This window comes from Atta colombica, unplaced genomic scaffold, assembly GCF_001594045.1.
Source record: "Atta colombica isolate Treedump-2 unplaced genomic scaffold, Acol1.0 scaffold133, whole genome shotgun sequence".
In the NCBI taxonomy this organism is placed as follows: Eukaryota; Metazoa; Arthropoda; class Insecta; order Hymenoptera; family Formicidae; genus Atta; species Atta colombica.
In genome coordinates this window covers 140,617-164,142 of record NW_017259221.1, presented here as the reverse complement: position 1 = coordinate 164,142, position 23,526 = coordinate 140,617, and the positions used below count along the sequence as shown (strand labels likewise).

Sequence of the window (23,526 nt, the reverse complement as noted above, 5' to 3'; positions counted from 1 at the left end):
TAATCTATATACTAAATTAAATTCACAAAATAATATAAAATAAAAAAGAAATTAAACAAATATATCTTATAACTTACTGATTTTTTTATAACTTCATTTTGATATATATTTCAAATGTAATAATTAATGAATTTTAAATCATATGTGTAAAGAATTAAATTTGAAATAGTTCTATTTAAAATTAAATTATTAAGAAAATATGAAAGTTAAGCGCAGAGAAGTTACTGCAACGAGGCTTCTTACTTACAGCTTCTTTTTCGGTGATAGGAAACCGATCGGCTCGTAAATCGTGTAACACTTGATGATACAATAATTCCTTTTCGACAGGATCGTCTAAATTCATGTATTGATCTAAGAACAAATGTTTCTTGAACAGGAAAAGGTGATGCGCATGCTTGCGTTGATGTTGACTCTGCTGCGACGTCCTGTATCGTTCCCACTTAGACATAACATCAGCTATCTTCTCCTCGGGAATCAGCGATCGTTCAGTCGGTCCCAACACCTCATAAATTGCATAACCTGATAAAGAATAAAATAACGATAAAAATCAATTAAATAAAATCCAACTTTAGGACAAATTAAAATGAATTAAATATAGACTTGTAATATTTACAAATTTTGCAATTGAAGATATGTCTGAATTTAATTAGAATACATGATACTGTAATTCTAACAGAGATCGGAAGAAAAGGAATTAGGATAGTGATATAAAATAATATAAATAAAAAATAAAAATATCGAGCATACCCATAGCAGTCTCCTCAAGTCCTATCTTTGTCTTTATGATCTCCATGACGTCCCTAGCGGTTGCGGATGGATGAAATTCGACGGCATGATATTGACCGTCCATGAAATGGAATCTGGCATAGATCGGCCGGCGATTGATAGTGCACATAATCTCCTCGCGACTCGGTGGCCACTGCCGCCTGCGAGTGCCCTGAGTCTTGTAAAGGCACTTTTCTGCAAACCTCGCATACTTACCCTCCTCGGTGACATAATCGCTAGCGCATCGTTTTAAGTGTGCTATCAAGTATTTGCGTATCGTCTTTTGAGGCGGTAGGATTACAGAACACGCGAGCGAGAGCAATGCCCAGTGTCGCAGATTGACACGATTATTGGGATCTGGATGATCAGTGGTTTGCTTGATCAATTGGAGGTATAATTCACCCAGTAGATTTTCTTTTCGTATACAACGTTCCATTACGGTTTGTATAAGATTCACGTGCTCATCCTCGACTCTACGTACTGTGTCTCCGTTTTGCCCAAGTCCCGCATACGTCAAAATTAACTGGAAGATATTTAGAGACACTTGTTCATCGGGATCAGGCAGTTTCGATAGACTTTGCGGTATCTGTTGCCTGCTGAAAGCCCAGTAAGCATACGGGAAACCTTTGTAAGTCTCGCCGTGATCGGCACTTCCATGTTCCTGCCTGAGCTTTTCTATTCGATGCTTCGATAATCTTCTAAGTGTATTCCGAAGAAAACCACCACCGGAATCCTGCGGTTTTCTAAGAATCTCCGAATCGACTAGAGTTCGCCGACAATTGATTAGATTGTGATAAAGTCGGATGCGATCTTCGTTAGTAATACACTTGAGTTTCTTCGTGGGTACCTCATTCTCTGTGATCCAACCCGCCAGTGCCGAACAGTAACTGACAATCAGACTACCAATCTCGTTTTTTTGTGGCGTCTCGAAAACGAAACACTTGTGCGAACTATCGGGATTATGTCGCAACAACGAGAGTGTGATGAATGAATCGCTCGGATCTAACATAATGCTTTCGACATCCTGATAACGATACTCGGACAGAACGAATTTATCATCCGGCTTGATTAACATCAGACCGTCACAGTTGATGCCGAGAATCAACTGGTTGCCATAAGACCAGTATCCGCGGTAAGTTACATTGAACATCGTTGTGCCATAAAGTGGATACTGCATCACGCAGGATAGATACAGAACTTTGGCAGCGAGCTCTTTGCGTCCGGCACCATATTGTCGGTGTGCTTGCGCTATAATCGGCACCCAAACATCGTCGCCACGAGCCCGACTGATTCTGTAGGGTAGGAAGCTATCCACTTCGCTGTAATAATCTAGTCTATCATTATCCTTGGGATCGCCGAGGGACACTTGTGCTTGCAATCCTGCCAATTGCAATGCCACTTTCTCGGACACCGGAAAATCATCGCACTAAAAATAAATAGAAGAATAAAATACATATAGGATAAGATGATACACTTTTGAACATGGTACAATTCTAAACGAAATAAAATTTGAATTCAATTTTCGAAGTTCAAATTTGGTGACCTTCTTATTATATAAAAGATATTGAAAGAAATCAAATAGGAAGAAATCAAACTTGAACTTCGGAAATTGGATTAAAATCTTATTTCGTTCAGAATTATACCATCTTATTCTAAAAATAAAAGCTTAAATTGTGAAGCAATCTATTTGTTATAATGAAGCATCGTACCTTTACGACATTGTAGACCGCTTGCGCGTATAGCATATTAACTTCTACGGGATCCTGCGAGATCTCCCTTGGATTACGGAATAACCTTCGTTTGAAGACGAAACGATTATCGCCGCTGCCTAAAGTAGTATTGTTACCGCGTCGTAGTGTCGAAAACGTCGACTGTGCCGTATTCAATTTGCATTGTTTCCTGTAGTTATAGATTATTGTATAATAATTCTACGTGAATATAATTGCATTCACACTTACATTTCCCATGCAGCAATCACGTCGTACAAATAATCGTGAGCTCGCACGTGCTCCTCTCCATCTGGTCTGCTTTGATAAATGGCCCAACCTTCTAGCGATCGAAGACCCAACTTTTCTCCTAATTTGGCGACAGCATCAGCAGCTGTATCAATCGGATGCACGTCGATCGCCTTCGTTCTTCCGTCCAAGAAAAAGAACCTGCATACTATGGTGCCCAATCGTCTCATAGCAGCGATTTCCACCGTAGATGGTGGATGTTGCCTGCAAGATACCTTGGTGTTCTTGCAATTATCTACGCACCACTGCACATACTGTCTCAGCTTGCCTTCGAGAGCAAGATTCTTTTTCAGGAAGGAGACAAAATACTTGTAAAGTAGCTTGCTCGGTTGGAAGGCGACGATCGCCAAGCACAATAGCAGCCACACGCGTTCTGACCACTCAGCGTTGGGATTATTCGTCGCTTGACGCATACATTGCACAAAGATTTCATCTCTTAACTCTTCCCGCTCGATCCCATAAGCGATGATACTCTGAATCGTGACTATTTCTTGATCCAACTTCATTTCACCGCGAATATACTTACACAAATCCTGAGAAAAAGAATAACATGATTATGTATCCTAATTATAACATTTATAACACAACAAAAAAAACTTTAAACGGAAAGAAAAGAATTTTTTACAGTTTTTTAATAATTTTAAATGCAATTCCAATCTCGAAGATTCATCAACTTTATGGTCAGATTGCTGTAGATTAACTTCAAATTATTGAATTATTGAATTTACTTAAAAGTTACAAGAAATAATTATTCTTTTCTTTGAGTTTTCTGCAAGTTATAATTAATGCAGGCGTACCCTGAACACGGAACAAGCAACATTCACATTGTCGGGATCATACATATGAATATGCGAGTTCGGAATACTCGATCCTTTGTAGTATGTGACCATCTCGTACTTCGGAATGAACTCGATACTTTTCCCGCGCGATTTCCTCGTTAACGTAGCCATTATGGTACCCTCCGGCGAACGTTCATGACTGTTAAAATAATTCTGCGCAAACTCTACAATGTCGTGGTAGGTCACCTCGTTCTCCTGCTCCTTCTTGTCTTCAAGCTCTTGCAGTTTCCGCTCCACACGAGTCTTGCGCCGCTGCTCACGTTCCACCGGCAGTTGCTGTACTGTCTGCGATTGTGGCTGCAGCTGATCATGGCCGTTCTGTTGCGCCTGGGGTATCGTCTGATGATGATGATGATGGTGAGCCGGATGATGATGACCGGAACTCCTGGACTCTGGCCTAGATGGCGGACTAGCAGCGATTTCTTTGGTTATCTTACCACTGGGTGGAGGCGGTGGTGGCGATCCGCAAGTCTCACCGTTCATCATCTGGCTCGGACTGCCGCCATTATGAATTGGAATGTCAGAATCATTCGCTTCTCGCGGCAACACTGACTCGTAAATTGGCTCGCCGTTGTCATCTGATGACTCGCCATTCACAATTAAAGGTGGCGCCGGAGGTGGTGGCGGCGGTGGTGGTTCCGTGGGTTCCGGAAGACTTGGTTGACCAAGTTTGCTACTACTCAAGTTATTCGAGCACGGCATTCGCTGTTGCTGTTGCGGAGACTGTACTTCCTGCCCATTCATGGGAGAAGCGACCTTCGACTCGGCCTTGGCATTCAATTCCATCTCTTGTTGAATAACATTTTCTAATTCTACGTCAAGGTCCTCCACCAATTCGTCCATCTGTTCCCCGATTTCCTCGATAATCTGATTACTTTTAGTTGATTGTACGTCAGATAGGAAGGAAAACAGATTGTCAAGATCCACCGATTGCAAATCCGTGACAGCTATCTTCGAGTTCATTTGCTCGGCCATCTGTGACAACGCGTCGATTTCTTCTTGCACTTTTCTGCAAAATTAAAAAGAAAATTGTATTGTCGTTACCGATTGATGTTTTTTTTCCAAAAATGCATATGCTAGTATTACGAGCAAAGTAAATTTCGTGTAATGTTATCGTGTAACAATAACCACAACGAGACATTCCATGCAGTAAATTATAAAATAATGTCTTGAAAAAAATCAGATAGCAAATTCGGTTGGACGTACATCGTTATACACAAATTGATTGACAAAGATATGTTTAATATAAATATAAAAACGGATTAAACCGTAAAATCCTTGATAAATTTTAATGTCAAATTTTAATGTTAAGTAAAATATGTGCTCTATAATTCGAAATATTTACATTTTATTTTTACTCAGATTAAATTAGTGTACAACGATTTTAATATGCATTAGTACATTCAATTGAATTCGCTAAGAGATACACAATCATGAATAAATTTTAGTTACATACAGCTAATCTATAATATTTATAATATGCTATAACTACGATAATTTTACATTTTCTTTAAATGTTCAAAGATTATAATATTTTATTTAAATTTATATCATTGTAATATTTATGTCTTAAAGTCGCGTGCTTTACGCCGTTCTTCTATCCAATTCATCAATTATAAACGTGTGATTTTCTATTATGTAGCGTTTAATTTCACAATCGATCTTCAGTATAAAACCATACATATATCAAACGAAGAAGCGATAAGGCATTTAAGATACACGCAATATTTAGCATGCAACGAGTGTATGCCGTCATATATACGTCACACGATCTTTTCCATCGTCGGACTTACCCAGATTCCATCTCGGCAATACCATCATACTGCGCGCTATAAAAGGAACACAAACGGAAACGATTAATGCATACAATCGATCGGCACGCATAATTAATCGGTTCCATTGTTATCAGTTATCTTACACGAGAATTACTATCGTCGCAAGCAAGGTTCATGGGAATTAAGAAATTCAAACGGAGTTGATCTCCCATACCTTTGGCTCTCTTCCAACGCCTTCTTATCCTCCATCATTCTTCGTTCCTCTTCCAACCGTTCCCTTTTTCTCATCTCCTCATCGACTCGTCGCATTTCTCGTAGAGCTGCGGCTACTTCCCTCGCAAAGACACCTCGCAAATGACTCTGAATTACTATAGCTGCCCTGCGTTTCCTGATGAACATTATTCGTAACTTCCAACCACGATATGCATGCTGCACCTTCAGTGTCGCCTCCCTTATACGTCTATACTCTATAGAACAGAGAATAACATTATTAGTACAATACAATTTCCAAACAAATGAAAATATATTAATTATTCCAAATAAATAAAGTATAATATAATTTCTTCAAAGTTAAAATTGAATGTCATATTTCTCTTTCTAATTTACTCGGAATAAGAATAATTTTTTATTTGTTTAAAAATTGTATTATATTTATGTCTTGAAATTTGAAAAATATGACCTTCAGAACATTTTTTGCTTATTATATTATTTTTTCAAAACAAATAATTTTTCCCTTTAATATTTTATATCATATTTGAAAACAACAAATATTTTAAATTATAGCGTGAGTTAGAAAACATATAAAGATAGGAAACGCAGATCATACCTCGTCGTTTAATGTATCCTCGCCAAATCTTCTGTATCACAATGGCATTCTTCATTATTACCTGGTTTCTGGAATCCTCCAGAGGCTCGTGCACGTAGCTTCGCAAAAACACCTTTGTCCGGCCAATTTGCCATTCAGTTTGCGGTATACCTTGTTTACTAATCAGACATCTAACCGCCTCCTTCTCGTTAGAGGAAAGTGAGGATCGGCTTTTATCCAGACAACGATATCTCGCAACGAAATCATGGAACGACATGTGTATTGGGAAGCCCTCCTTGCGTATGCGTATGATATCGAGCATACCAAGATATTTGAGTTGGTCCATAACGAGCTTCTCATCGTAGTGATTGGCCATTTTTTCCATGTTCGGTTTGATACAGCGCGCGTACCACGGCGTCGTCCCCTGTAAAACATCTACTAGAGCTTGCAACTGATGCCGGAATGAGTCGCAGAGGGTCGGCTTGCCCTTGGACGTTCCTCGCGACATCGTAGTAGTTGTGCCGCCGGTTGCACGCGCGACGGTACATCCCAATAGATCCTGATAAACACTGATCTCTTGTACAAACTCATTTGTACTCCTGGACATGAAGTCGAAGAATACGTCCTGCTGTACATCCCGATTCTTGTCGACGAAACCTTCGACAGTATATGTCACGCAACCGGCGTAATGCTTGACCCCAAATTCCTTCTCCCATTTCCGTCGATCGTCTCCCTTTACGTAACACGGATGGCTCTCAAATTCAGCGTGCAGGTTTGTCAGATAAGCTAGATCCGAGCCTTTCGGCATATGGCACTGCTCGGTAAGTAACTTAAGAACACATCGCGGAGGCTTCTCAATTAGCTCCAGGCACATAGTGTTATCAGTGAAAGTGATGTGGGAGTACTGAATCTCTTCTTGATGATACTAAACATATATTTGATACTTATATATTTATTTATGCTGAATTAACTTTTTGGCAACAAAACAAAAAAATATACGAAAGTGAGGGATAAAATAAGTTTTAAAGCTCAAATTAAAGTAAACTTAATAATTAGAAAATTTAAAATAAAAATATTCGAGCATTAAATTCTCTCTTAAATCATTCTAATTAGAACATTAAAGAAAGTTTGAATGAAAAAAGTTACTTTTATTTGTTTCATTTTATTTGTTACCTAAAATTAGATGTAACAAATTGAATAATTCGAGATATTCGAAATTTTTAAGCGTCCCTTAAATATATAATCAATAGTAATATAAAATATTTAATATTAGTTAATTCAATATTATTGATCATCTGAAGGTCACATTGAGTCTTTAGACTTTGTTTTGAATTGCTTATCAACAAACAGTTATACAAAATAATTGTACAATATATTGTGCGTCTAAGAACTGCTTTTAAGCTTTGGTAACTTTAGATTTCAAAAACTTGTGCAGTTTTTCATACGAATTGTTTGATCACATAAAAATTCTGAGCACTGGGATAAACTTACGAGTTCCTGCTCCAATGCAAAGACGTAGTGATTGAAAAACTTGTGCAGCTTCTCGTTCGTGTAGTTGATGCAGAGTTGCTCAAAGCTATTCAGCGTAAAATTCTCGAATCCGAAGATATCGAGAACCCCAAGGAACCGCGAGATATCCTGACCTGGGTTCGTGCAGTTGTTGATGTGGTTGATAAGCCAAGCGAAAGTACGAGAGTAGAGTGCTTTTGCCATCGCGTGCCTATTCTCCCTGGCCTCTTGCACCTTCAGTGGAATCTCCGTGATATTACCACGAACGTTTATCTGTCGTATCAGCACCACCTTGGTGAGATCCTCCACCTGAAGACCCAACAGCGGCGCAACCGTGTCGACTATATTCCCGTCCTCCTTCAATAACTCGCATCTTTCGCCATCGACGTCCTCGAAGCTCAAGTTTCCGAGCCACAGGATGGCCGATAGAACTCGGAAGATGCCTTCGCACATTTCCGGCGCGATCTGCACGAATAATAATTATTCGACAATAATAGGAGTGCAAAATTCTCTTTCTCAGCAGAGAAATACCTGAAGCACATTAAAGGCGAGCCTGAGAGAATCGAGCTTCTTAGAGTCGGAAATTCCGTCGATCTTCACGCAGCCGGACTGATTGAGATATTTGTAGTGGCTGGCTGGCCTTAACTTATATTGCTCCGCAAATTCCTTATCCCTCGTGCCGGCCTCGACCAGCTGATAGAACACGTGGTAATTGCGTTCCCCGGGGCTCTGAAAGGTGATACGACTCTGCTCCAGCAGGTAGTCTTGGATGATACATCCCTTGATCATCCACTTGTTGTCGAAACACACTTGCATAAACTTGCCAAAGCGCGAACTGTTGTCATTCCGTACAGTTTTCGCGTTGCCTTTTAACGAGAATAAAATTTCTCTCGTTAAACTTTCTCATCGTTCTAATTTGAATATTGAGAAAAATTCAAAAACTAAATTTATTATTACCAATTCTAAAACGTTATCAATATTAAGTGATTGAAAAACAATATTATTATCGACACATAAATTATATAAGAAATTAGAAAATAGGTCACTCTTAAATAATGTAACACAAGTTTTTTATACATTTGTCACTTTTAATCACAAAATATTTATAATCGAAATCTTTATAAACATCTAAATAATTTAAATATTGACTTAAAAGAGAAAAAAGAATAAGCACGCTATTAAAATTTTAAAATAACATAGCGTGTGTAGTCCAATTGATATATGTCTCCTCCTTTAAATAAAATATATAATACATAATAAAATAATATAAAACAAAACTATTTTTAAAATTTGAAATCACTGTTTTCTGTTATAATTTTGTACAGATCATCAAGGAGTACAAAATATACAACGGATAGAATTTTTTAAAGCTCGTCTTCTTTCGTTCTAACTTTTAGTATGATTGGATTTCCCTAATGATCACTGAAGGCATAAATTAGCGTTCAATGACTTCGTTTACTATATAAAATTTATATATCGATAGCATTCTAAGATTAATAAGAGTTTAAAATTTTAAAAGTTTTACAATATTACTACATTAAAGACATTTTTTTAAATTCTTTTATAATGCATTTTTAAGAGGAAATACATTTGTTAAATATTCCTCGAGACATATGCAGAATAGGAGGAGCGAGATTTTCTCAAGTTTATTTAAATGCGAAACATGGATAAAACTCTGTGACGAAGATAAATGAAATAAGTAAGATTTAAAAAAGAAATCATTATCTCTCTCTCATGCAGGTGAATGAACGACGCTGTCTGATGTGTTTTATTCATAAAATCTTTTTGCTTCGTGACCCACTTCATTTCCCTTCGTCACTGTATTTAACACCTGAGTTGTTCGCACCTAGATTACGATTAATGAATCGCTTGTTTACTTCTGAACGCACGATAAGGACTTTATCCACTTTATCGTCTCCGTTTATCTTCACTTCGGTTAAAACATCGATTCTTTAACAGTCTATTATTGTAATCCAATTCTGAAGAAGATAAGTTGTTCCTAGCGATACTCAATTCATTTTTAGCCCAGTTCCTTTTCTGACATCTAATAGTTTTGTACCGAATCTTAAATTCTGACATATTTTCGCAGGTTGCGACTTATACATAGACTCCTCGATCTTGAGATCAATTTTATCAGAAATATCGACGACAGATATAATTATTCAATTTAAAAAACAAATTTTAAAAATCTCCAATTTTTTGATACAACATATTTTCAGATATTTATAATCTAAGTTTAAGATTAACATATATTTAATCATAATCACTATTCATGAGTTTAGTAGATCCAGACATTTTCTTCATCTATACGTTATAAAAAATTGTTTGTAACAAATGTTTTTCATAATTTTACATAATTTTAAGTTACATAATATAATTTCTCACAATTATTAACTAAATTCGTTAACTGTGCTGATCTGTTAAAAAAAATTTACTCTACTGATTTACTTTATGAATTTACTTTACTGATCATATAGATCAATATGATCAATATGAACAAGTTTTACAAATTAAGAAATAAATAATTTTTACAAAAGATCTTACAACAAATGAAGTTACCAAATATCAAAGAAAATAATTTTTAAATAAAATTAGTAAGAAAGTTAATTATATTTTGGGTTAAACAGACTAGGATTATAAATTACTTTATAATCAGTCTAATCATGTCATTCAAGTTTTGTTACAGCGATTGAGGAAATATTTCATTATCGGAATTGCTATTAGATTAATTTAATCTGATTAAACGGCAAAATTCATTCCAATGATTTGAGCCAAAGCAGAAGATTTCAATTAGCAAATATTTTCTAACAAATTTGTGTACAGAGAATGGGAGAGAGATATCCGGAAAATATATAATCACAAAATTACAAACGTAATTTGGAACCTGGATGTAATTAACGGATAATTACCAAATGCCTCGAGAATGGTATTGGCCTCTAGAATTTGCTGTTCCACCCACGTATCGACGTTGCTAGTAACCGAGCATAGGTACTGTAGGATGAACTTGGTGGTCTCGGTCTTGCCAGCGCCACTCTCTCCCGATATCACACAGGATTGGTTGCTCACGGTGTCCTGTAAGGATTTGTATGCCGCCTCCGCCAGGGCGAACACGTGTGGCTCCAAGGCGCCCATCTTCTGGCCATGGTATCGATTCACATACTCCTGCGAAAAGACGAGGAAGACGCCCTTTTCGATGAAACAGGTTCCGGTCGTTAACGAGGTGCCGCCGCCGCTCCTTTTTGCTACAACTTTGCTCGTGAGAATAGATGGTCTTAAAAGCCTCGATTCGCGAACAGCATTCTTGCTCCAAAAACGAAAAATGAACTTAGTTTATTGTACTAAAATGGAGAGAGCTTTATGAAGAACTCACGGACGCAGAAAAAGGCTGACGGATGCTCCAAAGAAAGTCAGCAAAGCGTTGCGCAGTGTTGTTAATTCTCACATTAGAAGTTTGTAAAGTCTTTATACATTTTTGGCGAAATATAGAATAATTTCATTGCTTACAGCAAGATATTTTATATTACATAAAATATTCATTCTTTCTAAAAAATATAAGATACAATCTTTTGTAACTATAAAATGTTAACATTTACGTATACATTCTTTACTTGAGAAAGAATTCTTTTATATTTATTTAAACATTAGGAATGTTTTTTATTGCTACACTTTCTAAACTGGTACGTACAGGGCAATATTGAAATGAAACAAATATACGTTTGTTTCATTTCAACTTATTGTACCGGTTCAAAGTACAGCAATAAAAAACAGACCTATTGTTTTAAAGAATATCTTTTTCAAAATAAACGTCATGTTTCATAAACGTTGCAATTGCCTTCATTAAGGCGAAAAGTAATCTGACACGTCACAAAACGTCATTGATTTTTAATCATATCAAAATATGAAGATAATTCGTAAATCGTGTAGCTTTTTTAATATTCAATATTTTTAAATCGCATTGTTTACTTAAAAACTTTATACCTCAGTTCGACCATAAGCGAACTTTTTTAAAAGGTACTTCTTTACGAAAAGCATATACTTGCATGAGAAATGACAATGAAATCGATGTCGAATCAACATCGATTTAATGATTTCGATTCAATATCGATTCCATTATCATTTCTCCCTGGGTGCAATTTCTTCCTATGTATACATTATCTCATTCAATTTATACTTGTGTGTTTCACTCTATAATCTTAATTAAAATTATTCATAGTCCGATATTTATAGACCAATATGTAGACAGTTCTTATTTTAAGATCTTAAGTAATGTATCCTAAGATGTTAATATTGCTCTGTGATTGGCTTATGATATTTTAATACAATCTTAAATATAAGATCCGACTATAAATATTGGCTATAAAGTGAAACAGTTTGTGTTAAAGTGAAAGTATATTACAGAGAGAAATTATGTGTATCTTTCTCTCTCATAGGATTTTGACAAAATTGTTCATGGCCTTGTTACAGAGTCACTATTTATATTACAGTGATAATTAGATGTGATGTAACATAAAGTGTAAAAGGGCGGGCCAGGAATTTTTTTCATAAGTTGCCTTTAACATGAGTGAAGAGAATATAGCCACATCAAGACCTTCATGCGCGATAACGCCGCGATAATCCTGGCTAATCATCCGGCCGGAGGTTTGAAAATATGAGCACGAATGTAGCGCATCAACCCCGGTAACCCGATTAATCAGCGACGACACCCGATAAGCGCGTGCACCGCCGACGATGACCGAGTTCCACCGTGGCCCTCTTCGTTTAGCCTTCTCCCTCGGGACGCGGGTATATACACAAGCATACAAGCTCTGCAAAACGCCGCTCTCCGCCTGGGTTGTCGCTCTCGGCCGTTAGTCTCGCAGCCGAAGTAGTGCAACCCAGTTTTGCGTCGGGCCGCCCGCGCCGCTAAGCATCAGGCAGCGAGAATGCGCCTCGACGCCCGTTACAAATGGATGAAATGCACTCGGCTGAAATTGCCGCCATGTGATAACAGGAAAATACATAGTACCGACAAAACGACCTCTTGATGACAGAAAGATTATTTTTAGTACAAATCGACTCGTAAAAATCAGCGAAGACGCGACTTAATAAATTATTTCTAGCTTCAGAAATAATATTATAATTTTTATTATGTAGCTATTATGTAGCAATTTCTCCAGCGCTTTAACTTCATTTCTGTACAAAAAATAAATTTTGAGAGCTAATAACATTATAGACCTTTATTAAGTTACCATCTTTACACGACAAAAAAAAAACAAACATACGTACTAAAAGTACACTACAAATTCTTAATTAAATTATTCTTAATTAAATTTTCTGAAAGGATTTAATTTTATTGTACTTATTTCTTTATTTTATGTACTTTTAAAAGTGGAAATATTATTAGATTAACATGACGCACTGTATTTTTCCTGATAAACGTCTGTTAAATTAAAATCAAGATTAGGTTAGTACCTAAGCAACAATACCTAATTCCGAAAAACAAATATATAAATTGTTTTAACAAATGCATAATTACAAACATTCAAATCCAATTCAAATATATCTTTAAAGTACTAATTTTAGAATTCTTTTTCTTGTCTAATACTTTATGTAAAAAAATTAATTAAATCGATGTAATTACGTTATTAACTTAAAAGCTACGATTAATTTGTGCTGTTAACATATTTATATGGTAAATCAATAATTTCAATAAATGACGTTCTGAATATTAATATTGCTATAGAATGATTTAAGACGCTTCAATGTAACCTTAAAAAGTTATTTTGGAAGGAAATTATCTCAAGGTACATTTATAGAGCATGGGTTGCCCGAGATAAACCAAGCGTAGTCGGAAAACCTTAAGAAAACAAGCTGGGATATAAAAATAAGTGTGAAAGGACGCCTTCAAAGCAACGCGCCGGAAATTTCGACACTTCTCGTTGCTTCTTTTTGAAAAAAACCGATTGCATCCATGTATAAATACATGTCGCATTATATAATACTGCGCTGTTCAATATCTTCATTCTAAGCTACTTAATGTTAAAAGTTTTGAACTTTATAATTGACTTCTAAAGTTTCAGAGTATTTAAACATCCAAAAATAAATAATTTTAATATTTGCAAATAGAAAAATGTCATTTTTATGTCCAATATTTATTTAGAATGTCTCACAGATAATTTATATTTTTAGATCAAAATACCTACTTTTATTTTTACTTTAAATTTTCGTGTTCAGCTGTACTAATTATCGTTATTTGTTTATAATTTAAACGCTAAGATAATGCCAAATACATATATCCGTAATTAGATTTTGGAACTGAATACAAAGTATTTATAATTACAATTTTGTCATTTATAGCTAATTTTTCCTGTTTCTGTGACACATAGCAATGCAATAATAAACGAAGTAATAACAAAGTAATTTTTTAAATAATAATTCTAACTATATCTACAGTTCTACATTTAAAATTGTAAGCCATTACTCCATTTAAATGGAATTAAAGCCTAAGTAATAAGATCAAATAAATTAAATCAACTTATTCACGATTAATTGCATCTGTTAAATATCTTGGATAAAAATACCAATTTTTATCTCAAAAATAATCCATAGCCAACTTCCACTAAAATCAGTGTTGCTTTTTTTTCAATTAGTTTAAGCTTCCCGCTGTTACACAGCGTCGTCAACACCGGTAGTGTTGCAAAGGGATGTCGATTCTTCGTTCCATTTCGTTAGTGGGTCACGTCCATCGATCAGTATCGTCTATGAGGGAATTGAACACGTGTCATCGTGCTTCGATAGAAACTACGATGATTTTTCATCTCGCTTTCATTACACAAATCGAGCGTTAAACTCGCGACGAAATATGGATTGATTAACGTCAATTTCCGTTTATCCTGATATAGAGAGGGACGAAGAAATATTTGCAATAGATGGGTATTCCGAGATCCGAGTCTGGAAATCGGAAACGAATCGACTTATTTGTGATGTTAACCCCCCTCGATTACCGCAAGATTAGTTATTAAACCATCACCGTGATATTCGGAACATCCAATCGATTGGTTCAAATCGAATTACGGTTATCCGATATATTAAGCAATCTCATAAAAAAACTGTCAATTTTTCCTTTGCGTTTATTACTATTTTATATACATCGCGAAGAATAAAATATCGCAAATAATTTTCAATTTTGATAAAAAAGGAAAAGATGTATTTGTATGGAATCTTGTATGGAATGATTATTATCCAGTAAATAAATAATAATTCGCATAATCGTATTCCAATAAGTAAAATAAAATAATTGATTTAAAAACCGATAAAGTTTCACACAAGTCTTTCGTATTTCCTAGCCATTAATATCGGCAAATATTTGAACGACTTGATTGTGGGTTTACTATGGAAGTACCAATCATTTACTTCGACAACAATTCGAGTATATTTGCTTACTTATGATCAACAAAATGATATCATACATCGCTACTCATAAATTCTTTGGAATGAAAGTTCTTTCTAAAGAGTGAAAATTAAGCCAATCTTAATAAAGAATGGCTCAATTTTCAATTCTTTAAGAGTGTGAGATTTCACTCTTCACAGAATTAGATTTATTCTTCAGAGAGACATGTGTCAAATGAATGTAACAGTATGATGTCAAAATTGAATTATTCTTAGCTTGGAAGTGTACAAAAAATGAGCGTAGCGGATTAATAAGTGAATTAAAAAATTGGATTAGTTAATTAAGGTTGCTATTTCTTTGTTTCTCTTTTATATAAGAGTGACTTTTTATCTCGGATGTTTCTATCGAACATCTAACGACAAGGGTATTAAAATAATCTAATACATGTTTAACATTTTAAAACACTATATGTCGCTCATTTGCTACAACACAATTCAAAAATTATTATTATTTTAGTTGCTTGCAAAAAAAAAGGAAATATAAAGATAAAAAGAAATATAAAGATAAAACATCCTTTTATTTCTTTATAATCAATTATTACATCAAAATTATATTTTAAATATTACAAAATTTTAATGATTTAATATATTAAACTTATTTTTTGAAAAACTTTTGTTTTTTATTTTAATTGTGTCGTTATTATAGCAAATAAATGATATACAACATCGTTATTTCATAATAATTAATTGTATGTATAATAATTAATAATTACAGCATATTTTTACATTAATTTTCTTCGTCGATAATTTTAAGAAAAGCTTTTCACGTAATTAGCTTGGAAAATTTATTTTCTCGAAATAGAGGTCAGATTTATAACGAATTTGGATAACGCGAATGTAGCTGTTTCCTGTATGTTGCTACTCGTTGGTAATTCAAGCGCGATTTGCACGTGGATCATCGTGATCGTTCTGGCGAGGATCCAGCAAGAGTATCCGGTAGAAATGTGCGGAATTAGCGGCTCCCAAGGCGACCACGCCGAGTCCCGAATCCGATCCGCATGCTTCGGCGCGATCAATAACGCGGGGCGTGCACCACCACTGCGTGCCACCCTCTTCCTTCTAGTCCCGGCAGGAGTCCTCGGTCGGCGGTACCCCAGCTGACCTTCGCAAATCACGCATGATACCGTAGCACGCAAATTTTCACAAATGTGTGCACGAGGTTAATGTACCGCAGTCACGTGAATTTACAATCAGTTTTTTTTCGTTTCGCACAAATTGGTTCGCGCACGGATTGCGCCATGCGCGATAATAGTTTCCAAATTATTGTGTTTCCGAAAAGTAATTTGGATACTAAAAAAATTGCTAAAAATGTGGTAATAAAAACACCGTTGACGACCTCTTATTAAAATTTTATTGCAACTTGTCAGTTTGAGGGAGACTCGAAAAGTTTTCTGAACATCGCGAGGATATACAGTACCCTCTTATTAAAAAATCCTGTTCAAAGGTTGCGTACATTGTAGAGAGAGAAGCAGGGGAAATGCAATAAAATGTATAAGCCTTTAGAGAGCCAGTTCGTTCCCAAACACGAGACAAAGTAAATTTTATCGCTGCACTCTAACTCTGGCAATTCTCACCGTCCAATTCAATTTACGGTCGCATGCACCGCCGTTCGATGCTTTCCGTGTCGTATAAACGCGCGGCTGCACAGAATAATATTTGAAGAATTCTTTCAAAAATTTGAAGAGGCTTCTATTATTTGTTAGCTTAATATAAAACCCATTCATGTGGCGGAATCTATAGCTTTCTTCTCATTTCGTTGAAAAGAAGTATCAAAACTATTTGCAAAAAACTAATCTTCGCCTAAGTACATAGTGTAGTAATAACAATTTAATAATAATATAATATGACATTAATATAATAACATGAAATAATAATCAAACATTTTTTCAGATTTTTAACAGTTTTGCTGTTTTCTTATTAAAAATAATTGGAGCATTATGTTTTAATTTTACAGAAATATATAAAGTTTTTTGACTGTTAAGTTTAATACAACAAAAGATAAAATCCATGAACATAAAAAGAATCAATACGTTTAAATATCAAAGTAAAACTTTTAAAAATTTATCTAAAGTTAAAAAAAAATTTAAAAGTTAAATGAAATTTATATACCACTTTGACAAACTAAAAATAAAGTTGCCGAAAGAATAATTTTGATAAAAATGAACTGAAAATTCCGATGAAATTTCCCGAGAAATATTATCAAGGTTTTTTTTTTAATAATAATTTGAATTTTTTAGATTTTCAATTTACTGTTAAATTTTTGTGAAATTTATTGTCTCTGTAACAATAAATTCTTTTCCTTTCTTCATTTTGGATCTGCTCGAAATTGCTGTTCGGTACTCAAAAATAATTCGTCCCGGAGAGACATATTTGAGACATATGACTATTGACGATGAGTCTGCGACATGCAAGGGAGCAAAGCCGTCGCGCAATACGTGCACCCGAAAATAGCTGCACCGGTGGCGGGAAAAGGAAACGGCACTGCTCTATATTATCGAGTATATGCACTTAGTGTTTTACCCGATAAATAGTGAACGAGCAGAAATTTATCTCGTTCACCCTCGATCGCAAATATCAGCTCGTCGATAAAGGTCTCGCGATACATTTCTGCACGAATGAATCAAGTCTATGTATATGAGCATCCCAATTAACGTAATTGTTAACATTATCATCCTGTCAAAAACTAAGTCGAGCGTGCTATCGCTCGAGTTTTGTTCCATTAGCGTGACCTAGAAAAACTGTTGTCGAAGAAGAGTAACGCTCGCCGTTTCACGAGTTATCTCGACGCATTATAAGCACGTTGTGGCTTCCGTTTCCTGTTTTCAAACCGAGGGTCAATACGATAAAAGCGTCCTGCCGCGATGCATTTTGCGGATTTGTGAAGCCATTCTCGGAAAAACTCGTCCGCCACAAACATGATAATTTTGCACGAGTATGCAAATTGCATGTATACATGCGACGAGGAAATTCATCGTCGATTAGGGTCCGAGGGAAAGAAACTCATAAACTCAGCCAACAATATATGTACACTTGAATACAATGTATCTTTCTTCTTGTGTACTATTTCTTACAACAGCTTGTCAATTTAAAATTAATTTTTCCACGAAAATATCAAATTTTTATTGAGAATATCAAAGTTATAATTTTTGAGCTACGAATAAACGAATATTTCAACAAAAGTGATCTAAGTTTCAGATTATTATGTTCTTCAATTAATTTTAAATGAAGTCCGTTTTAAAATGATTTTAAGAGAATTTTTTAAAAGAAGAAACTTCATAAAACTTAATTAGAAACTTAATTAGAAAATATATGCTATAGTAAATGATGACATTTGAAAAATCTTTGTAATAATTCTGTTGAAATGGAAATTTTATTTTTGCAAATATACAATTGGTTCTCTTATTCCTTTTCAAGAATTTTGAGTTCATACATTGTGAAAAATTATGATAAGTTTTATCCTTTCAAATTCTCCGTTAAATTTAACGCCACACATTGCTTACTTTTTTTCTGTTTGATATTTGCAAATGTATAGTTGAATGACTTAAACGTAATTAGTATCTTTATTACAAAGTACCACAAAGTAATAAAGTGAAAATTTCATTAAATGTTGTGTAATTTCGTTGCTAACGTCGTATTATCATACATTTGAGAGACTGCTAAACGAACTGCAGTTACTTCTTGTTTTCGCAATGCGCGTTGTAGCAAGAGCAGCCGCATGTAAGAAATGCATTCAACGAGATGTCAAAAGATCCGAGACAGCATTTTTATAGCAAATTTGATTGAACACACTACTGCGTACTGGTGCATATTAAAGTCATTGAATACTTTAATCTCAGTGTAAAAATGAAATTGCTAATAATTATAAATATATACAATATATAATTACTTAGCTCGTAATATGTAAGAACAATAAGCAAAAATAGAAAGCCAATGAACGAGGAATAATTTTTTAAATCAAGATTTAAAATTTATTATTTAATGTAATAACAATAAAACTGTATGAGTTTCGAACTCACAATCTTCTGTGATATGAAATATCACAGCTTTTTAAAACGTCTTGAATGATAAAACGCCCTACATATATTTTACAAAACAAACATAATAAAATTTTAATAATAATTATTATAGCCACAATAAAATGTATTGAGAATTTCGTGGTTTAATATTTATATTGAATAAGCATTTTTTACGTCAATTTGTGTATTACGGTTTAATGTGCGCTAGTCCGCATTTGTATTTCGAATTTGCTATTAATCTTTCATCTCCATCCAGAAAATTAACATGTATAGCATTTAGCGGCTCTTTTTTCACTTTGCTTCACAAAGCGGCGACATCACGCATTATGCCTGATATTTATTATTCCTTGCTGGTGTTTCCGGTTTTTGTCAGCCGCAGGAAGCGCGGCGTATTTTGTACGCACAAGCGATCTATCGAGCCCACCCTATCGATCACTTCGTATCGATAATACTCATTCAATGTATCGGATTTGTATACCTTACTTGAATGAAAATATTTCTTCTCCGTTATATCTCAAATAAGTAATCTCTAAAAATTGCAAGAAGTATCGTATCTACGTCACATCGATATCTAAATTCTATCTTTAATTTTTCCTCTCAGAATTTTGCGTAATATTTTATATTTCAATTTTTGTATTTATGTAATATTTAACTTACTCAATTCTAACGATATCTGAATAAATATTCTTAATTAAATAAGTAATATAATTATTGTATAATTATTGTATACTTATATAATTAAATAAGTCTTAACTAAATAAGCAATTATGGTTGTGATTTGTATAATAGATATAAATATATTTTAATTCTAATAAAATTCCATTTATTTTATATTGCTTTCAACATGACACAATATTAAAAGTAATATACTCAAAGAGAGAGTAATTTAAAATATTATAATAATGAATGCTTTCTATTTGATAATATAAATATCGTTCTAACTTAACCACTAAAGGTCAAGAATAATGCTTATATCAATTGTGTTATCAAATAGAAAGCACTCAATTAAAAAAATACAATATATCAAATTTTTCCCTTTTCTTTCCTCTTTTCTTTACGCTCTTTAATTTAACCCTCCGTCTGTGATCTAAGTTCTTTGTCCAGCCAAAGTTTTTCTTCTATTATTACTAAGCTTTCAAAAAAAAAGATTCAAGATTTTTTTTTATGGTTTCTAGTTACCGAATAGTTGTTTAACTTAAATGTTTATTTAAAATTTTTATTTAAAAATTAAAATTTGAATTAAAAATAGAACGAAATTTGTGAGTAAAATTTCCCTTCTAACGATCCTCCTCCCTCCCCCTTTCCAAAAACGATCCAGGTTGCAAATGAAGAATTAACATGATTTCGCTAAAATTAAATAATTATACTCACATTCGTATAGAAGTCCACCTCTTTGTAAGGATTCACGGCCACCAGTATGGATCCCGTGTAAGTCTATGTAATATCCGTGTTAAGGAATATGCAGCATGAATAGCATTCAATAAACATAAATATTCATAGTCTATGTTGGATATTAATAACATTGTTATCACTGTTAACGTAGAAAAAGTTCTGACATTTTTCTGCCGCTGACATTTTTCCGCGTTCATAGTCATGATATCCCTTGAAATATCTATAAGTGCAATACAAGTACATATAAGTGGGCGATAAATGGAGAGACAGAGGCACGAATCGGTCTAAAAACGTGTGACCTTTTTAACATTCCCTCGCGCTCGCGTTCCGAACAAACTCTATTTTATGAAGCGCGAACAGAAAGTTGCGCCAATCCGTTTTTATTGCTCGTCCTATAAAAGAGAAAACTCTCGAAGGCGAATAAAGCGTTTAATATGTGTCTATATACAGAATTATATACAGAAACTAGACATGCATACATTCTTTCTTTCTCTCTTTAATATCTCATGGATAATTTCGGAATAATATTCTTTTATTGATATTTTATCGCTAATCTTAAAAAAAGTTAGAAATCAGCAGTTTGATTTTATTGCAAATTTATTTGAAATTCGATTTAATCCAATTTTAGTGAATTAAGATAAAAATAAAATTCGATTTTATTTTTACTTTTAATCTCTTATTTGTTAATTATTAATTCAAGTAACATCGATATCTCGACGCTTTCGTTAAAGAAACATAAAGTTTGAGTTGATTAAAAATACAAATATAAAATTTAATGATTTGCCTTAGAGTCACTCTGATATATAAAATTGCGATAAAATGTTAATCTTCAACAGAAAAATAATACAGGCTATGTATAAGACGAGCTTGGAACTACGTCGCGCAATTTTAGACTCGCGAGAATATCGTCAAAGAAATCTCTAGAGACAGAGAAAGATAGAGCGCACAATTCTGCCGTAAGCCCTATCCCTTGCATAATAACCCGAGGATGACATGCCTTCGCCGGGGGAGAGAGCTCGGTAATGACGTCACACTCGGGGGCGATCTATAGGGTACGGTATGACTCATGGCTGGAACCACACCGTTAGCGAAAAGGGGGACATACCTTCCATATAACTGTGCTACCCTTCGGCAACATTTGAGACGAGTTAGGGTGCTGATCTATGCCCAAAAGTTCGAAACTCATTTTAACCGATGGTAGGGTAACTATTGAATCCCCTGTCCTGCTGATTAACATTTAAAAAATGTTCAATATTTAAAAGTATAAACCAAACTAAGAATAAATTCATATTTCAGAAAATATCTGAAAAATATTTTATTCATATATTATTCTTCATACTTTATATTATACTTTATATTAAACAAACTACTTTAAACAAACAATGAAGAAATGAAGATATAAGAAATAAAGATATATTCATAGTCCGTTCTTATTTGAAGACTGGTAATTAGCATCTTAAATAATGTCTTAAGATATAATACGGTTCTTTGATTGGTTCATGGCATCTTAAGACTATACTTAAGTCGATCTTAAATATAAGATCCGATTATGAATATCATAGAAAGGAAATTAGCTAAAAAACGAAACTGACGTTAGTATGTTATTTAAAAAAATTATACTGAATATTATAATAATTAAATGTTATGTATTATCATAGAGATCAATTGTCTGTACAATTTCTCCTTTCTTATTCTTCCTTTTCTCTTTTTTATACGTCAATTTTTCTTATATATGAGAAGACAGTTCACTTATTTCTTTTATACTTTGTGTTTATACTTTATTTATGGCGCTTTATTACTTTATTTATACTTGTATCTTATTCTTTGTTTCGAAACAAGTTTGAACGCGTACACTGCCAACATGCGTATAGAAGCTGTCAACCCTTGTGGTGATTACAGTTTCCCAGTTAGAACCTTTGGTCCAAACTATATCGAAACCCCATTATTACTGAAAATCCTATCTAACAATTTAATTAATCCCTTGGGTAATCGCGTCTCGCATCGCCTATCGATAACTTCTTGATTTATACGTTCTCGCTATAATAAAATCAAGTTTAATTACAAATGACATCCAAGTATTGAAAAATTTATCCGTATAGATATAGTAGACGAAGAACGAAAGATAGCTCTATTTATTCGCAGCAATTTCTAAGATAAAACGGGTAATTTGGATAGAATAAACTGAAATTTTCAAATTGCATAAAAAGATTGAGGTCACTTAATATATAATTCAATCCTCGAATTCAATCAGTTCACAAAACATATATTATTGGTGTAATAGCATACGTTTTTGAATACACTATACAATTTTAAACTTTTATACAATTTGAAAATTTCTATTCTATCTAACTTATTCAAATTATCCCGCTTTACTTTATAGAGAATTTCAATCGATTGAAAAGTATTCAACTTTTTCTCGCAAAATTATATTATTGCTATCACATTCCGAAACATAGGACTTATAATTAACTTCTATCACTTTAATTCACTTTCTATTACTTTAATTCATTATCTGAGAATCACGAAATTAGTTTTCCGAAGTATTTCGTATTCTCAGAACTCCGGTTATTAATATACCGACACATGCAAATAATTATTAAAATCAAGAACCTGGAATATTCCGTAAACCACGAATAAAAGTCCAGAATATTCTGTGATCTATAAATAACGTGTTTCTAACGAGATCTGTAAGCTGACATATCGCTGAACACACAGAAAGGGAGAAACCGAAATAATACTCTGTATATCAAAGAAAATCAATTTTTTATTTTCGATTTCTTCGATTTTTCGTGTATAAAAATAGTATAAATATAAATCGGAAATACTATAAATCGAAAATAAAAAATTAATTTTCTTTGTTTCAGAGCATTATTTCAGATCCTTTCTTTCTCTTTGGCGATATTTGTCAGCTTGCAGATCGTTAGAAACACGTTATTTATAGACAAAAAATATTTCGGTTATATTATCAAATGAATATACTGA

General features: G+C 34.0%; 1 protein-coding gene across 2 annotated transcripts in view; it reads right to left on the bottom strand.

The window, feature by feature from the left end:
- LOC108684336 (myosin-I heavy chain) overlaps window positions 1-23,526 on the bottom strand; it is a 28,886-nt gene that overhangs the window by 1,535 nt on the left and 3,825 nt on the right. The window contains exons 2-13 of one of the 2 annotated variants that reach the window (XM_018188603.1): window positions 20,524-20,586; window positions 10,618-10,870; window positions 8,240-8,574; window positions 7,691-8,173; window positions 6,221-7,124; window positions 5,609-5,861; window positions 5,413-5,448; window positions 3,578-4,628; window positions 2,724-3,313; window positions 2,475-2,664; window positions 748-2,191; window positions 248-519 (exon numbers count right to left, since the gene is read on the bottom strand). In XM_018188603.1, coding sequence (XP_018044092.1) covers window positions 248-519; window positions 748-2,191; window positions 2,475-2,664; window positions 2,724-3,313; window positions 3,578-4,628; window positions 5,413-5,448; window positions 5,609-5,861; window positions 6,221-7,124; window positions 7,691-8,173; window positions 8,240-8,574; window positions 10,618-10,870; window positions 20,524-20,586 — 5,874 coding nt within the window. The remainder of the gene's footprint in view (window positions 1-247; window positions 520-747; window positions 2,192-2,474; window positions 2,665-2,723; window positions 3,314-3,577; window positions 4,629-5,412; window positions 5,449-5,608; window positions 5,862-6,220; window positions 7,125-7,690; window positions 8,174-8,239; window positions 8,575-10,617; window positions 10,871-20,523; window positions 20,587-23,526) is intronic. The other variant, XM_018188602.1, reaches the window with a different exon arrangement.